This window comes from Malurus melanocephalus, unplaced genomic scaffold, assembly GCF_030028575.1.
Source record: "Malurus melanocephalus ecotype Western Australia unplaced genomic scaffold, MMel_1.1 scaffold_402, whole genome shotgun sequence".
In the NCBI taxonomy this organism is placed as follows: domain Eukaryota; kingdom Metazoa; phylum Chordata; class Aves; order Passeriformes; family Maluridae; genus Malurus; species Malurus melanocephalus.
In genome coordinates this window covers 98,804-114,763 of record NW_026623634.1, presented here as the reverse complement: position 1 = coordinate 114,763, position 15,960 = coordinate 98,804, and the positions used below count along the sequence as shown (strand labels likewise).

At 54.5% G+C, this 15,960-nt stretch overlaps 2 protein-coding genes across 2 annotated transcripts in view; one reads left to right on the top strand and one right to left on the bottom strand.

Annotated features, from left to right (window-relative positions):
- Window positions 1-3: 3 nt before the first annotated feature.
- GNMT (glycine N-methyltransferase) lies at window positions 4-2,126 on the top strand (the record flags this gene model as incomplete). The annotated part of the gene is made up of 6 exons (XM_057379350.1): window positions 4-176; window positions 316-443; window positions 758-871; window positions 1,360-1,502; window positions 1,612-1,733; window positions 1,825-2,126. Coding segments are annotated over 6 exons (852 nt in total), but the record flags the coding sequence as incomplete, so codon positions are not given.
- A 903-nt stretch (window positions 2,127-3,029) lies between these two features.
- PEX6 (peroxisomal biogenesis factor 6) overlaps window positions 3,030-15,960 on the bottom strand; it is a 14,502-nt gene continuing 1,571 nt past the window's right edge. Inside the window, exons 3-19 of the mRNA XM_057379349.1 lie at window positions 15,718-15,954; window positions 15,469-15,629; window positions 14,803-14,886; window positions 14,088-14,190; window positions 13,783-13,919; window positions 13,594-13,705; window positions 10,640-10,848; window positions 10,321-10,513; window positions 9,890-9,966; window positions 9,570-9,702; window positions 7,387-7,592; window positions 7,236-7,297; window positions 6,881-6,989; window positions 6,086-6,202; window positions 5,465-5,542; window positions 3,924-4,063; window positions 3,030-3,629 (exon numbers count right to left, since the gene is read on the bottom strand). Coding sequence (XP_057235332.1) covers window positions 3,493-3,629; window positions 3,924-4,063; window positions 5,465-5,542; window positions 6,086-6,202; window positions 6,881-6,989; window positions 7,236-7,297; window positions 7,387-7,592; window positions 9,570-9,702; window positions 9,890-9,966; window positions 10,321-10,513; window positions 10,640-10,848; window positions 13,594-13,705; window positions 13,783-13,919; window positions 14,088-14,190; window positions 14,803-14,886; window positions 15,469-15,629; window positions 15,718-15,954 — 2,295 coding nt within the window. The 3' untranslated portion in view covers window positions 3,030-3,492. The remainder of the gene's footprint in view (window positions 3,630-3,923; window positions 4,064-5,464; window positions 5,543-6,085; window positions 6,203-6,880; window positions 6,990-7,235; window positions 7,298-7,386; window positions 7,593-9,569; window positions 9,703-9,889; window positions 9,967-10,320; window positions 10,514-10,639; window positions 10,849-13,593; window positions 13,706-13,782; window positions 13,920-14,087; window positions 14,191-14,802; window positions 14,887-15,468; window positions 15,630-15,717; window positions 15,955-15,960) is intronic.

Sequence of the window (15,960 nt, the reverse complement as noted above, 5' to 3'; positions counted from 1 at the left end):
CTGGGAGTGGGGGCGGAGGGGCTGCCGGATCAGTACGCGGACGGGCGGGCGGCTCGCGTGTGGCAGCTGTACATCGGGGACACGCGGAGCCGCACGGCCGAGTACCGCAGCTGGCTCCTGGCGCTGCTCCGCCAGCACCGCTGCCGCTCCGTCCTCGACGTGGCCTGCGGCACCGGGTGAGGCCCCGCGCCCCGMGCCCGCCCGCCTCCCAGGTGTCCCTTCCCCCTGCCCCCGGCCATCCCCAGTGCTCCCTCCCCTCCGAGCCCCCGCGGCCCCCTCAGCTGCCCCCGGCCCCGCTGACAGCCGTGTCCCCAGGGTGGACTCCATCATGCTGCTCGAGGAGGGCTTCCAGGTGACCAGCGTCGACGCCAGCGACAAGATGCTCAAGTACGCGCTGAAGGAGCGCTGGGAGCGGCGCAAGGAGGAGCCCTTCGACCGATGGGGTGCGGGGGCTGTGGGGGCCGGGAGGGGCCTGCAGACACTGATACCCGAGCCCAACGCAGAGAGCCCTGCCCTGCTTTGCGCATACTGTCCATGGCCCCTCGCAGTGCTCAGGCCCCACACCTGGGGCTGCCGCTGGCCAGGTGGCCTTGCTGCAGAGACCTGCTTGGCACGGTCCCTCACCTGCCTGGCTGCTGGCCGGAGGCTAGATCCAGCACCCACAGGGGCTAGGGAAGGGCTGGGTGTTGCTGGGATGGGAGTCTTGCAGGGGAGGCTGTTGTGTGTCCCTGCYCTCATCCACTTCCATGTGCTGCAGTCATCGAGGAGGCCAACTGGCTCACACTGGAGAAGGACCTGGAGAAGCCAGGGGATGGGTTTGATGCTGTCATCTGCCTTGGCAAYTCCTTTGCACACTTGCCTGACTTCAAAGGTGAGCTGGGGGCAGGGGAGAGGGGGGGGAGTACGTGTGCACAGTGTGTCCCAGCAGGCTGAGAATGTGTCCAAACTCATGCCATTAGTGGGACAGGGGATTACGCACAGTGGAGCTGTGGTTTCATGGYGTGTCTCCAGGGAGGCTGGAGCTCAGGCCCCACTGCCCCATGTCTGTGACATGGTGGGTTCCGTGATCACCGTGGAGGTGTGAGCATCACTGTCACAGCTCTGGAGGCACACCCAGACTTGTGCCACAAGTGGGACAGTGGGTTTCCCACATGGCACACTCTGCCCTGGTGAGACTGAGAACGTGCCTGAGCTCATGCCGTGGGTGGGGCTGTGGGTTCTTCAAGCTGAGATTGGGGGGAAGATGRCAGGGGCAGATCTGTGCGTGTGCCCGTGTGTGTTTACGGGTGAGATAAGGCCATATGGGCTGTGCCATGGGAGTACAGCCAGTGCCTGGAGATGCCATCGATTCCTCTCCAGGGGACCAGAGTGACCACAAGCTGGCCCTGAGGAACATTGCCAGCATGGTGCGGCCCGGGGGCGTCCTGGTCATCGACCACCGCAACTACGATCACATCCTGGCCACGGGCTGCGCACCACCCGGCAAGAACATCTACTACAAGGTCGGTGGCYGGCAGGCCCTGCCCCATCCCAGTCCCCTTTGCCCCATGGCCCCAAGGGGGCCAGGCAGGGCAGGCAGCAGCACACAGATATCCTCCTGTGGTCTCCCAGAGCGACTTGACCAAGGACATCACCACCTCAGTGCTGCTGGTCAACAACAAGGCGCACATGGTGACCCTGGACTACACGGTGCAGGTGCCCCCCACCGAGGCGGGGGCGGACCCGGAGATGAGGTGAGAAGGGCTGCAGAGCTGGCTCCTGGCCTGGGGGGTGGCTGGCACTGTGCCCCACCGTGCCCCTGCCTCACCGGTTGCCTCCTTRCAGCAAGTTTCGTCTCTCGTACTACCCACACCGGCTGGAGGCCTTCACCRCTCTGCTCAAAGGTGCCTTCCAGGGCAAGTGCCAGCACAGCGTCCTGGGCGACTTCCAGCCCTACACACCGGGACAGGCCCACGTGCCCTGCTACTTCATCCACGTGGTGAAGAAGACGGGCTGAGAGGGCTACGGAGATGGGACTGTGGTGGCTGAGAGCTGCGAGCGGCCGTGGGTCCAAGCAGGGGGTGGGGACATGGCTGAGAGCCACMTGGGAGACTCCTCCCCTTAATGAAGAACGCTTGTGACAGCTACCTGCGATCATGGTCCGTGTGTCCCTGTGTGGGCAGGGGACGGGGCGAGGGGGATGGCACAGCCTCCTCAGGACTCTGCAAGGAGGTGCTCAGCCTGGGGCAGCACAGGATGGGTGCAGACAGACACAGCTTCCCCTCCAGTCTCCATCTACAGGTGCCAAACCTGCCTGCAGTGTGGAGCTTGAGGCCCCTGACGCAGAAGGAGAGGCGAGCTGGCTCCCAAGTGGATGCACCTCCCAAATAGGTGCTGACCCCTGAACACAGCCCCACAGAGGGGTACCCAGCCCACCACTGGGGCTCCCAGAGTGGGGAGGCTCCRCTGGAGCCTCCAGCAGTGTTGTGCAGCTCCCTCAGTTCCGCCCTGGGGACGATCCGGCAGCACYGAGCAGTGCGGTCAGGGAGAGCCCTGCCCAAACACGCTCAGGCGCCAGAGCCACAGGGCTCCAGGCGTGCAGCAGCTGGGGATTCACCCGTGGAATGCCAGAAGCTGCTGTGGAAGCAGCCCTGAGCAGAGGAGCTCCGGGAGGGGAGCAGGCACTCACAGCCCCCCTTGGCTCTGGAATCCAGCTGTCAGTGGGCTCAGTGCCTACAGCAGGTGGGGAAAAGCTGGCACCAGCAGCCCTCTGGGCTGTCCAGAGCATGAGGGCAGCTGCAGGGACCTGGCCACAGCAGCTGCCACAGACAGCTCAAGTGCCATTTGTAGGGAAAAGGCTGGGAAGAGTGGAATAGAAGATACTGCCAGCAGCTGCTGTGAGGCTGCAGAGAGAGGTGAGACAGGACCTCGGGGGGTCAGGGCCAACTGGTGCTCAGCACAAATTAGTGCAAAGAGGGCAGCTCCAGCAGTTTGTAGGGATTTTCCTGAGCCTACGGACACCAACAACTCGAGATCAGGCAGTGAACACCTAGAGCTAAAAAATCTGTATTTATTTAGAAACTACGCCAAGTCCAGGCCAGCTGGAGCAGCAGTGCCCTGTGTCCTACTGCCCTCTGGCCAGCACCTCTCACTGGGGGCTTGACCACCCAAGCAGCAGCTGCCTCCAGCCCTGCATTGCTGCCAAARCAGGTGCAGTTTGAGCCTTGCTTCCCCTCCAATGAACACCCTGTCACCCATGGAGACACTGCTACACTGTCCCCAACCACGGGACTCGGCTTTGTCCCCACGAGGAAGTCACCCTGGTATGTTCCCAACACTGCCAACACATGAGGGACCCTTCCAGAACCCACCACCCTCGTGGCTGAGCAGAGCAGCACTTCCACCAGGCTTTGGCTTGGGAAACTGCAGACACTACTTCCACCCAGGCTCAAAGGAAAGGGGCCCAGGAGGTGCCTGTTTGTGTCTGTTCTCCAGTGCCAGCTCTGCTGAGCATCAGCAGGCTGCAAACTTCTGCTGGATSAGTCTGTACCTGAGCAGCTCCTGCTCAGAGACTGATGGCTGCAGCCTGGCAGCAGCCTGCAGAAAGTCCTCCATGGTCAGGATCAGAGCGGAGCTCTCAGTGTCCAGCCCTGCATGAGAGAAAACAGCAATGGGCTGAGAACAGGGGCAGCTGCAAGATCCAAAACCCTGCCCTCCAGCCATCAGAGACTGCAAAGAAAATCTGTTTTCTCCTTCCTCATATGGCCAAGCACTGCAAGTGAAGATGCATGACCACATCTGCAGGAACTGCCAATAACCCAGAGCCCARCACTGCAATCCCAAAAGGGATTTTCTCTCACARCCCARCTACCAGCAGGGTTAACTCTCCTYTCTGCCCCTGGGCTGCCCCCAGCACAAGGGACAGGTAAGGGCAGAGCTCCTACCTTCCTCAATCCATTCCACCTTGCGTTTGACAGCGCACATCATGGCATCTGAGCACAGRGCATAGATGTCTGCTCCTGTCAGCTGAGCTGGGCATTTTTCTAGGATGGTGGTGAGATTCACAGAAGGATCCAGTTTAAACCTGCCAAGAGAGAAAAATGCAGGTGTAAAAGTCACCTGGACAGCTGTGGCAGCTGGTGTGACTGGACAGGAACAAGCAGAGTACCCCATGTTTAGCCACTTCCAGACTGCTTTGCATGCTCAAAAAAAAAACCAAAAACAAATTTACTTTATTGTTTYTTTCAAAAATCACTTCTCTTTGAAACATCCCAGCAGCAAGGCCCTCTCTCCTGCTAAGCAGATCAAAGGAAACTTTGAATCAGCACCACAGCACAGCATGGTCTGGGTTGGAASAGATCTTAAAGATCATCCAGTTCCAACTCCTCTGCCGCAGAAAGGGACACTTTCCACTGGACAAGGATGTTCCAAGCCCCATCCAGCCTGGCCTTGAACACATTCAGAGATGGGACATCCACAGCCTTTCTGGGCCTCTCTGGTTCCAAGCTAGGAAGCCCAAAAGGAGTCTTGGAGCCATGGTGCAGGATGAACCCTTTAGAACACCACCTGCTTATGCAATTGGTGTCTGACTTCTCACCTACATCAATTAAGTGTTCCACATGCCTTGGAACAAGCTCCAGCCAGGGCTGGGTGAGAAGATGTTTAAAGACAGACAGTACAAACCACTGTAACACCAAACCATCCCTGCAGACAGCAAGCCTCCTTCAGCATGACCAGCACACCACTGGAGGGCATGGCTGCCATGTCACAGGGTGTGACAGCCAGCTCATGCCCTCACCTCTCCTGCTGACATGGTCACAGGCTGTCCTGTGCACAGGCAGAGCTGTGGTGGCTGCTACCTCTGCACCTGAATTGCAGGGTTTGCCTTTCTCCCTTTAGAGATGCTCTCAGGAGCTCAGAACAGCTGGAAAAGCAGCCAAACCCTGCTGCTCAGTGRTGCCACACAACCAGTGATTGGAAAGACACACAAATCACAGCCTGAACACCCCTGAGCACCACAGGAGGACAGGTAATGAGATGAATGGAGCTGCCTTCACGCTTGGATTGCCAAGCAGCAGGGGAACTATTGCAGGAATCAAATGGGAGCTTCCTGTCCTGCAGCTGCACTGCAGTCCCATTGCATCATGAGGATCTGGCTGAGCTCCTTAGGAAGAGCACATGGGCACAGTGGCTGGGAAATCCTACCAACCCCTCTACTTGGACAGGCAGGCTGAGTTTCTCCCACCTTAAAAAGAAAAGGTGTCTCCCACCTTAAGAAAAAACAGTCCCAGCTCTGCTTCTGGAAGTCGCTCTGTCCTCCTCCCCTACCCACTGGCTGTGGCTCAGGGACTCGGGTGCTCCCCAGGGCTCAGGCATGAAGATGGAGCAGGCAAAGAATCATCCCCAGGAGGGCTGTGAGCCCCAGGAGGGCTGTGAGCCCCTGGAGAGTGATGGGAGGTTGCTGCCAGAGCAGGAGGTCACTCACTTCCTGGTGACAGCGCTCAGCACCTGCAGCTGCGACTCCCGGTCCTCGTTGATGCCCACATAGACCAGCTTGTCAAACCTGTGAGTGGAGAGATGACAGCTGAGGACAGGCCAAAGCAAAACTGCCACCAGTGCTCAGCCCTGGCCACCAGGAGCTGAAGGGTGGCCCTGGGACAGCTCCTTCTGCTGCCCAGTTTGTGGATGATACAGAGCCTGGAGGGGAGCAGTCAATGTGCTGGAGGGCTGGGCTGCTCAGCTGGGGAAATGGGCTGACAGGAACCACACAGGGTTCAACAACAGCAGATACAGTTCTGTCCCAGGACGAGCAAATCACAGGCTTGAGGACAAGGTGGGGGGCAGCTTTGCAGGAAAAGCCCTGGGGCACCAATTCCTGCCACCAKTTGGGTGCAACAGCAGGTCCCTCAYTGGGCTCCCTGGGACAGTCACCAGAGTGGTGGGGACAAGAAGCTGTGGTATTTATGCTGCTGCTACAGCCACAGGCATCTCCTCTGGGCTTCCTGTGAGCCAGGGGGCTTTCTGAACAATCTGTGCAGAGGGGACATGGAGGGGACACAGTACTGCTCAGCACTGCCTGAAGAGCTCAGGGTGGGAGGTGACAAACCTGCCTGGCCGTAGCAGAGCTGGGTCCAGCAGGTCAGGCCTGTTGGTGGCTCCGATGACAAACACCTCTCGGGTGGAATGGAGGCCATCAAGCTCTGCGAGGAGCTGGGAGACAACTCTGCAGGGAGACAGACAGGATGCTCACAGCTAGGCCTTGGCAAGTCACCCAGTGTCTYGCTCAGCCTTCCAAAAGAGGAAGAAATGGGGCCACTGGCAGCTCCATTTCTRGGACTTCAGCTCCTATTTCTCTTCYCTGAAGAGCTTTACACAGCCATCCAGACTCCTCCATTAGCACAGCCATGAATCCAAACCCCTGGCACGCAGACAGTATTTCTGAAGAGGAATGCTGCATGGGCACTGCCAGCTTAGCAGAAAATAACCCCATTTCTGGGTCCATCTAAGCTGTGCATACTTTGCCTCGACCAGAAGCAGCTGAAAGGTTTCCCAGCASAGAGAAACAGCAGCTAATGGGAGGACAGCACAGCAGGGGTGTGAAGGATGACCTTGGAGAGGCCAAAGGGAGCACTTGGCAGCCACAGAAGCAGATGGAGGAGACTGTCTTAACCAAATGTTTGCACAACTAGCTTGGGCAATCGTGAACCTGAGGCAATGCAAACAGCAGGGCTAACACTCAGAGAGAGGAGACAGGCTGTGCTGAGAGCTTAAGGGAGCAGAGAGGRGAAAAACCAGAGAAAGAGAGGTGGAATGGACTCTGCCTTGCAGGGCAACTTCATGCACTGCCTGCATTGCAGCTGAGGCAGGAATGCTCTCCCAAGGACACCTGATGCTCACTCACCTGTCCATGACACCCCCTGAGTCTCCACTTCTCCCACGACTGGGGGCCAGGGAATCCAGCTCATCAAAGAAGATAATGCAGGGAGCAGCTGCCCTGGCTCTGGCAAACACTRTCAGGAGACAGCACACAAGGTGAGAAAGACCTGGAGGAGCAGTCGACAGCAACAGGACCTGCTGCATTCCCAGCATGAGGGAATTCCCTGCAGCRAGGCAGGGAATGGATGGAATGTAGGAGACAGCTGGGCTCAAGACCTTGCTGAGAGCTCTGGGATCTAGGAACAGGGATTTAAGCACACCTCCCTCCCTGCAGCCCTACAGGAGTACCCCATCTCCCCCTGAGGAGGTAGGATCCTCACCATCACGCACGTTCTCCTCGCTCTGCCCCACGTACATGTTGATGAGCTCTGGCCCTTTCACGCTGTGGGGCAGGGAGAACAGGTTAGGGGGACACCCACCCCATGCCACAAGGAAGCCAGTCCCATTGAGTKAACCCCCCAAATTCCTCACCTAAGGAAGGTCATGGCACACGTTGTTGCCACAGCTTTTGCCAGCAAGGTCTTCCCCGTCCCTGGAGGCCCATAGAGCAGCAGACCAGAGCGGCACAGACCCAGTGACAGCAGCTCTGGGTGCTCCAGGGGCAGCTGGATGGTGTCCAGGATCTCCTTCTTCACCTCCTGCAGCCCACCAACATCCTGCCAGGACACCGAGGGGATCTGCCAAGAGAGGGAGAGTCCTTGTCAGCAYTTAATTCCTGCCTAGGCAGCTCTTGTTCCCAGTATCCACATTTCCCYTCTTGTGAGCTTTGCAGTGGGGAAAGCAAACTGTCCAAACACATCCCCAGGCGTGCTGCACTGGCAGTGTGCAGCCTATCTCCAATCCTCCACTGCACCTCGAATCATCTATCAGCAAAAATACCCCAGGGAAATCATCTGCCAGGGTTTGCCTGCAGCTTTGAGGGGAGAGAGTCCTGCTGCAGACAGCCTTTGGGATGTTAAAAATAAGAAAGAACAAAAAATTTCAAAGAAAAAAAAACCTGGACCTTGCAACCTTGTTCCCTGCGGGGTGACACTGTGYAAGGGCTTCACACCCTGCAGAGCAACAGAGCCTGGGCTGCCAGCACCTCTATGATGGCAAGGAGGATGTGAGGGACAGCCACACCACAGGACAGTGCATGAACACTGCTTTTGAAAGGGGGGATGCAAGAACAAAGTCCATGTACGCTCACAAGAAACAGACAGGGATGGGGTCAGCTGCAGACACMACAAACAAGAGAGAAGACACCAAACCCCAGATGGGTGAGCCGATGCCTCTTGGGTTATTTTGTGCTGAGTAAAACAATCCCAGAGCACACTCAGGGCTTTAGGAATAGCTGGGATGCCACAGYCTGTGACATCCTCCTGAGAGGCAGAGCAGCTCTCCTGGGAACGTGCAGAGAGAGCAAAGCCCCACAGCACTTCCCCTCAGCTGCTGGCTGTTGGTGCCAGCACAAGTGGGGAGTTTAAAAATAGGTTAGGGCAAAATTCTTTCCCCCTCAGCCAATTTGCATCTCCTTCCTTCACTTCTTAAGATGATGTTACCTCATTTTTTATTCTTTAGCTGTCCAGCAAGACCACCAAGAAAATCAGGTCAAACAAAACAAGGATTTTCAGAAAAAAAATCAACTTTTAAAGCAAAAGGTCACAGGCCCTTCTTCTGCAGTGACATTGGATGGAAGAGCTGCCCTCTCCTCTGCACTTTTGCTTATCCTGCCTCACTAGAAAGAGCTCTACAGACATCAGCACAAGAGCTGGAAAACTGCAGGAGCTGGAAAACTGCAGCAARGTTGTTTTCAGGGGAGCAAACTGAGTCTAAGACATGGTGCAGACACTGAATAACAGAAAGTTTGGAATCAGCTCTCTGAATAAAGCTCAAGCTGTAACTGCAAACAAATGTGTGACTAACCAGAAAGTGCAAGGGAACTGAAAGTGATGTATGTCAGAGTACCCAGGCCTGCTAATGGGCTTCCTGRCCACAAGCAATTACTAAGAAATCAATACAGGAATGTAAAATGCAAACAAAATTAGCTCCCATTCATGCAGCTCGCTGCAGAGCATGCTCTGTGGTGATTTGTCTTACAGAAAACTTGGCAAACACCTGAAAGCAGAGCTCACTTCATGAATTGAGCAGGCAGCTGGGGAAGGTGCCAGAGGAGCTGCTCCAAGTCCTGTGCTGAACTCAGTCATTTACACTCACAGGCATGGAAAAGAGGTTCTGATCACTTTGTTTGGTCCTAACACCGCATTACCCAGGAAAACCAGCCACCCCAAATGCTGCTTCCCTGGGTGCAGAGCTGCCAGAGGYAGATCACACCCTCCTGGGAAGCTGACTCTGCTGGTTTCCTCAGACTCTCCATCATCTTTTCCTTGAAAGATCCTCAAGCTCTTCAGACTGCCTTTCAGAAAAGGTCATRCCAGCCCAAGCAGCACCCAAGGGCAGGGATCAAGTCTAAGGCTTTTCTCACACATGTGGAGAAACTCCCACAGGCCACTCCCACTGGTCTGCAATTAGCACTGCAAGGGTGCAAGAAAGCTCAGAATGCTGTTTCCCACCAAAWGCTGGAAGGACAGGACAGAAAGCAAAGTGCCAGAGCACAGCCCTGCAGGATCTGTGACAGCCATCTCATCACCCCTCCCTGTGCCCCACAATCCCACCTTTGGGGCTCCCACTGCCTGMGAGTGGGCATCGTGCAGCTGGTCCAGCGCAGCAGCAAAATCCTCCTCGAGCACAGGGAAACCAGCAGTGCAAAAATCCCTCTCCACTTCTTCACTCAGCCCACCTGGAAAACTGTGGAGAAAAGGAAAAGGAAAAAGGGAAGGAAAAGGGAAGGGGAAGGGGAAGAAAAAGGAAAAAGGAACGAGGAACAAGGAAAAAGGAAAAAGGAAAAAGAAGTCAGGCTCTGCCCCACTGCTGGCATCACCAGGCTGGCTGTAGCCCCTGCCCTTCCCACCCCTTGCCCTGCTGCCTGTGCTACCTCAARGCCTGGATGCGGGTGCAAGCAGCCCGGCTGCTGTGGGACAGCAAGGCACAGAAATCTCCCAGAACAAATCCCTGTGAATGTGGAAATAAAGAGCATCAGTTCAGTTCCTGGCCATAGCTCCACCTATCCCATAAAAAGTATGGGCAAAAAATTCCCTGCAGAGGTCTTCTTTGAGCCCCTGGTTAAAGCCTCTAGCTTCATTTTTAAATTTTTTATTAGCAGAGATGAACATCAGCCAACACCTCTCCAAAAATCTGTAAGCAGCAAAAATCTGCATTTACGAGCTGATGTCAGAGGACCAGGATTAACCCCTGAAGAAGCTGACTGGCTGTGGGATTTACCCCCTTTGTYCAAGGCCAGCTAGGGGAGATTGGCCCAGCACTCCCAGCCTGCCCATCTCCTCATGCTGCTGCAGTTTCACTCACGGCAGTCCTGCGGGCCAGCTTGGACAGGCTCACTTCCTTGCCCAGGGGCAGGCTGGCAGTCAGCACGCTCAGCATCAGCCTCCTCTGCTCCTCAGAAGGGGCTTCCATCTTCACCTCATGGAGGAAAGCAGTCTGCACATCTGTCGGAACGCTCTGGAGCTTGCAGGTTGTGCCAATCACCAGGACAGGGTGGCTGCTGAGACAAAGGGGACAGAGCAATGCCAACTCTCACATTGCCAGCTCATTCTCCAGTGGCCAGGCCATTGGCAGAAGCAAACAATGACCTCAGCTGCCCACAGCAAGCGTGCAGGCTCCGTACCTCAGCGCTGGCTCCCTGTCCAGCAGCAGCTGCCTCAGAGTGGCAATGACCCTGGCATCCTCTCCCAGCCCATCCCGTTCTCTGCCAAGCACCTCGATGTCTTTGAGCAGCAGCACGCAGGGCTGGTGCTGCTGGGCCTGGCTGAAGGCCACCTGGACTTTCTCCTCCGTGGCCGCGCTGGTGTCACCGCACAGACTGACGCAATCCACCTGCCCGACACGCCACACCACAGTTACAACACAGACAGCTCTGGGGAGACTGGGATAACATCCCACAGAGCTTTACAYGGGCAATTCACAGCTCAGAGGGGACCAAAGGGGGTATTTCCCAGAGATACGTTCAGGTTGTGTTCAAAATAGGCACTTTCAGGATGCCTTGGTAGGGATAAATGGCTTTTTCTTGTTTCTCTGCAACAGGTGAGGTGGGCAAGAAGGGCTCATCTGAAAAAGGTGAGGCAAAGGGATGGGAGAAATGGACACAGTGGATGTCATGAATCAGCAGCCTAAGCTGGAAAGGATGGTGGTGCCTTAGGATTTTTATTTTCTATATTTTCATGTATCTGTATTCTCSTACTTCTCYGGTGTACAGTAMTAAAGCTGCTGTTCTCCCATCTTTRGACAAAACAATTCCTCCCTGGGYCYGWAACTCCAGGACACCTCACTGCTCAGGRCCCCAAAATATGGRAAMAATGGAGAATTGRGGRGAGCAAACTTGGRGGGATTGACATCAYCACCTKAATGTRTAACTGGAGAATTGRRGTCYGATATGTTCATAAGACAGAACTTATAAAAAGGGAAGATCYCATGACTGGGGGTCCATTTTGGGTGTAGCCTTATGAGCAGGTTTTTGTCTGCCCTTAATGTACCAGTAAGTACATTAAATTTATTAAATTTGTCTTTATTAAATTTGTTTGCTTTTATTCTCTTAACTTTGGCCTCTGTTTCAGGTAAGCCTTGTTTTAGGCATCAATGGGAGAGCTGTGGAAGACAGGGAGAACAAAATATCTTGCAGAACAGCTCAGAGTAGAGGAGGAGGCCCAGGAAATTGTTCAACCAGTGCCACAGGGGCTCAAAGTGCAGGAGGAAGGTAAAGGTGACGAATATTTGGGGGGAAGCCATGGGTGGCGAGAAGCCCAGACAGTGTTTACAAAGCAAACATTGGGTGATGAAGTCACCCAAGGGGAGATGGGACCGGTGAGCCTTGACCAGCAGCCTGGGAACAGGCAGTGCTGCCTCCTGCTGCTGCCAGAGGGTGCAGGGAAAGCCAAAATATCTCTGGGATTCTCTGAGTTTCATCCTTGGAGAAGGCAGCTTGGAGCAGGGAGAACAGCTCAGCATAAAGGGTAAGGACAGGGACACAGAGCAGAGGAACTCCTGTGGTCCAGGAGCCCCCCCACGATTTCCTTCCACAAAAAGAGGAAGTCCATTCTTTCCATTTTTCTTCTTCCATGTCCTTTCAGAGTTTCAGAAAGTCTCCTAGAAATGCTCCCACCTGACTTCCAATCCTCTCACTTTTGCAAATGTAACTATACAGATWCAAGGAAATGAAAGCATTTGTGGGATACTCTCGGACTACCAGAGTGAACAAAAGAGGTATGCTGAGGGAAAACAGCATTTTTAACAAGTCAGTGAAGACTGTCTTGGTTGCCAGAACCTTTTGTGGTGGACAGAGAAAAGTGCTAGACCTCCTCTGGCTATCCAGGCATCTCCCACTCCCATGAAAAGGGATTTTTCCAGTCAGATGTAGTTTCATAATAGCAGATTTCTCATCCAAATACTGTTACATCTCCTTTAGCTTCATCTGACCGTCCCAGGCCTCATGCTGGCAGAGGAAAGTAAACACCTTCCACACTCTGCTCACCACTCAAGCTCTCATGAAAAAAACTCTTTCAAAAAGATCTTGCAAAAARCTTGTATCAAACTCTCCCTAAATTCTTTACTTTTCAAGCTGAAGAACTGAATCAGCTTTTCAGCACACAGAAACCGATCCAGACCTCTGATCCTTCCCAATGTCCTCTGAATTTTTCCAGTTCAGTTTTATTTTTTTGTGATGGGGAGACTAGACCTGTGCATGATATTCAAGCTGTGGCAAGACACGGGTCTGCACAGCAGCAGAAGTTTCCTAAAATGTGAGCTGATTTTTGACATACAGGAGAGCAGAGCACAAGTTTTCATGGAGCCACTGACTATAAAACCAAATTCTTTATACTGACAGCTTGAAATACATAATTTTCCATGTAAAACCAATTAGWGTGAYTTTCACCTGCCACTTCACTGCTCTYGGCAGGGGCGTGGTGGTGAATGTGAACACAGTTACAGGGCAGCTCTTTTACACACCAGGAGATTTGGAGGCAGCCCTGTTACACACACTGCCATGAAACCAAGGGCTGCTTTTCTTTCCCCACTCAGCTAAAGATCTCAGTATCATCTGAGATGATGAGCCTCACTTTCCAACACACTTTTTGTCCGAGGGACAATCGGAAACAACACCCAATGCCACTAAAATCCTGCCCGATTCACCTGCCCGATTCACCTCAGTGTGTTTTAGTTCCTGCCACCCTTCAGGGCGTTATTTCAGCTCAATGCCCTGTCAAATGACAGAAACATCACTCTGCTGAAACATATTGTGATGTACTTGGAAAGTACATCAGCCAGACAGCAATAATAGCAGCACTCAGAGAAGGAAGGTACAAGTACAGCCCCTGGACAAAGAGATCTCTAAATTACTGATTCTGGAGCACTGCAGGGCACATTCCAGAGGAAACATCCCTTCATGCTTATGCCTGAGCTGCCAAACTCAGCGCACTCAGACTCCTTTTGTCTGCATGTGCACATGGAAGCAGCTCCCAGGTGTGAGCCATGGCTACAGCAGGGGCAGGGCTGACTTAAAAAAAACATTTCCATAATTCTGTGTATGCTGTAACCCCCCAAATGCACTGCCACAGGAGGGATTACCTTGAAGAGGTGGAGGTTGAGGCAGCTGCACACAGCTTTGACAGCCACCAGCTTCCCGCWGCCGCTCGGCCCCGACAGGAGAACGCTGCCCACGCCGCTCAGCACATCTGCCCTGGAACAGACAGGGAATTCTCCCTGTGCCCACAGCCCCACCTCGTCCAGGGCTCATCCCCAGGAGCTCCAACTCACCGAYGGCTCAGGTGAGGCCGAAGGGCATCGCAGAGCTGCTGCACCACGTCAGAAAGCCCCGCAGGAGACAAACTGCTCCAGAACTCGCTGCTGTTGTAGGCTGGGGCAGATGGGACAGTGCTGTTKGTTGAACCCACCTGTGAGAAAGGAAAAACAGCAATAAAGGCAGGCACCAAGTGACAAAATCTGTCCTTAAATGTCTCTTTCCAACAGCAAGAGGCAAAAGCCTCCACAGATACATTCTTCATCCACAGTGCAAAACTCAGCCTCAGATCTCCTGCACCCCCTCTCTSCTGACATCTCACCAGGTAGAGAGAAGTGTTCTGGGTGTCCACCAGGTATCCCTCAGACTCCTCGCCTTCCACCAAGCCTACAACCTTCTTCACTTTGAAATAAAGCTCCGGCCACCTATGGGGAAAAAACAAGCACCCTAAATTGCTGAGCCAAGATCCTGAAGGCAGGAACAATATAAATGTCAATAAGAAGATAGCTGAAAAGCACAGGTGAGCAGAGAAACTCTTGCCCTCTCGCAGCATCCACGAGGATCAGCCAATGTGAATGTTGGGAACGTGTGCCACTGTGACCACCCCTGCCCTGATACAAAGGGGACCTTCTCCCATTCTGCACAACTGTTGCAATGCCATGTGAGCAAAAACCAGAAAGGAAGAACTGGTGGCCAAACAGAGAGTTATTCTAACATGAACTCCAAGGGCTTACATTCACATTTTGTCACAAGCTGAGAAGCCCAGCTTCCACTCTGCTTTCTTTATGTGGCTCTGACTGTCCTCAAGCCACCCCTTCCTCTTCATTCTTTATCCCCATCAGCTGCTCTGCCTCTTAGCTACAGCCCTCCATAATCCAACAAAAATATTTCCCTCTTCCCCATATATTAAAAGACAAAACACTAAAATCCAGGGACAGATCACAATGGAATAAACTGATTTCAGGAGAGTCAATCATGCAAAAGTTTCTCTGCTCTTCTAGTATGAAGTAACAGAGCCCCAGTTTGGTGACACCTACCTTAGGAACTTGTCTGCATTTAGTTCTATAAACTCAGCGTTTCCAAATGTTGGAACACACAGGATGTCTCCCTCCTGGACCAGCCTACAAAAARAAGTGTTTCACAAGTGAAAGAGAAKAAATCCTTCTGGTTGTGGGYGCTCCCTGCCCTGCATCACTAGTGTTTTAACAGAAAATAATGTAACTGTACTGACTCACTCCTTGCCTGTAAATAAAGCTATGAATTTAAGATAAAGATGGCATAGAAGATGAAGGTCATTGGAGTGCCTCATTCAGACAAAATACCCCCTCATCTATGGAGCAGCTGGATCCCACAGACAGCTCTGACAGGCGTATGAAAGATGCTCGGGGAAAAGGTGTCACAAGAGATGGCAACACATCCACTTTTCTGATTGCTCAACCGAAAACTGGGATTACAAACACGGCCCACAATAAAGGTTTGTGGGCAACACTCGTGAGCCCTCAGCACTGGATGGTKGCTCATGAGGAAGGAGACCTGAAGATGACTTCTGAAGGATGGGGCAACAAGTTCYGTGTCCAAGCAGAGCACACTCAGGGCAGGACAATGCAAAGGGATATCCTAAAAGCTCACAGCACCTGCACAGGGGGGATGGACACGCACATCCCGGTGAGGGACACAAACACACAGCGCATCCCACATCTCACCGCGGTGTTTCGAAGTGCCTGTAGAGCACACGATCATAGCTTCCCCGGGTGCTGTAGGCCGGCGAGCAGACGATCTCCAGCTGCAGCTCCTTGGCGAACGGGGGCACGGACAGCACGGAGCGGCTGCCCTTGCCATCGGCGGCGCCGGTCCTTTCGTACCTCTGCGGAGGGGACGGGGCGCGCCGTGAGCCGCGGCCGCCGCGATGCCCCGAGTGCCCGAAGTGCCCGGGGTGCCCGTGCTCGGCTCACCTGCAGGCGGAGGTGCGCGGCGGCGGCGGGGTCGCAGCCCAGGTTGAAGGCCAGAGCCGGTGCCAGCAGCGCGGTGCCCTCGGCCGGTCCGCGGCGGGCGGCCCGCGGGTACTCCCATGGCGGGGGCCGCGCCAGCAGCGCCGCCAGGTGCTCCCGGGCCGAGCCCTCGGCGCCCACCCGCACCCACTCGCCCTGGAACAGCCCCAGCGCCAGCAGCCCGCGCCGGCTCACCCACACCTCCGC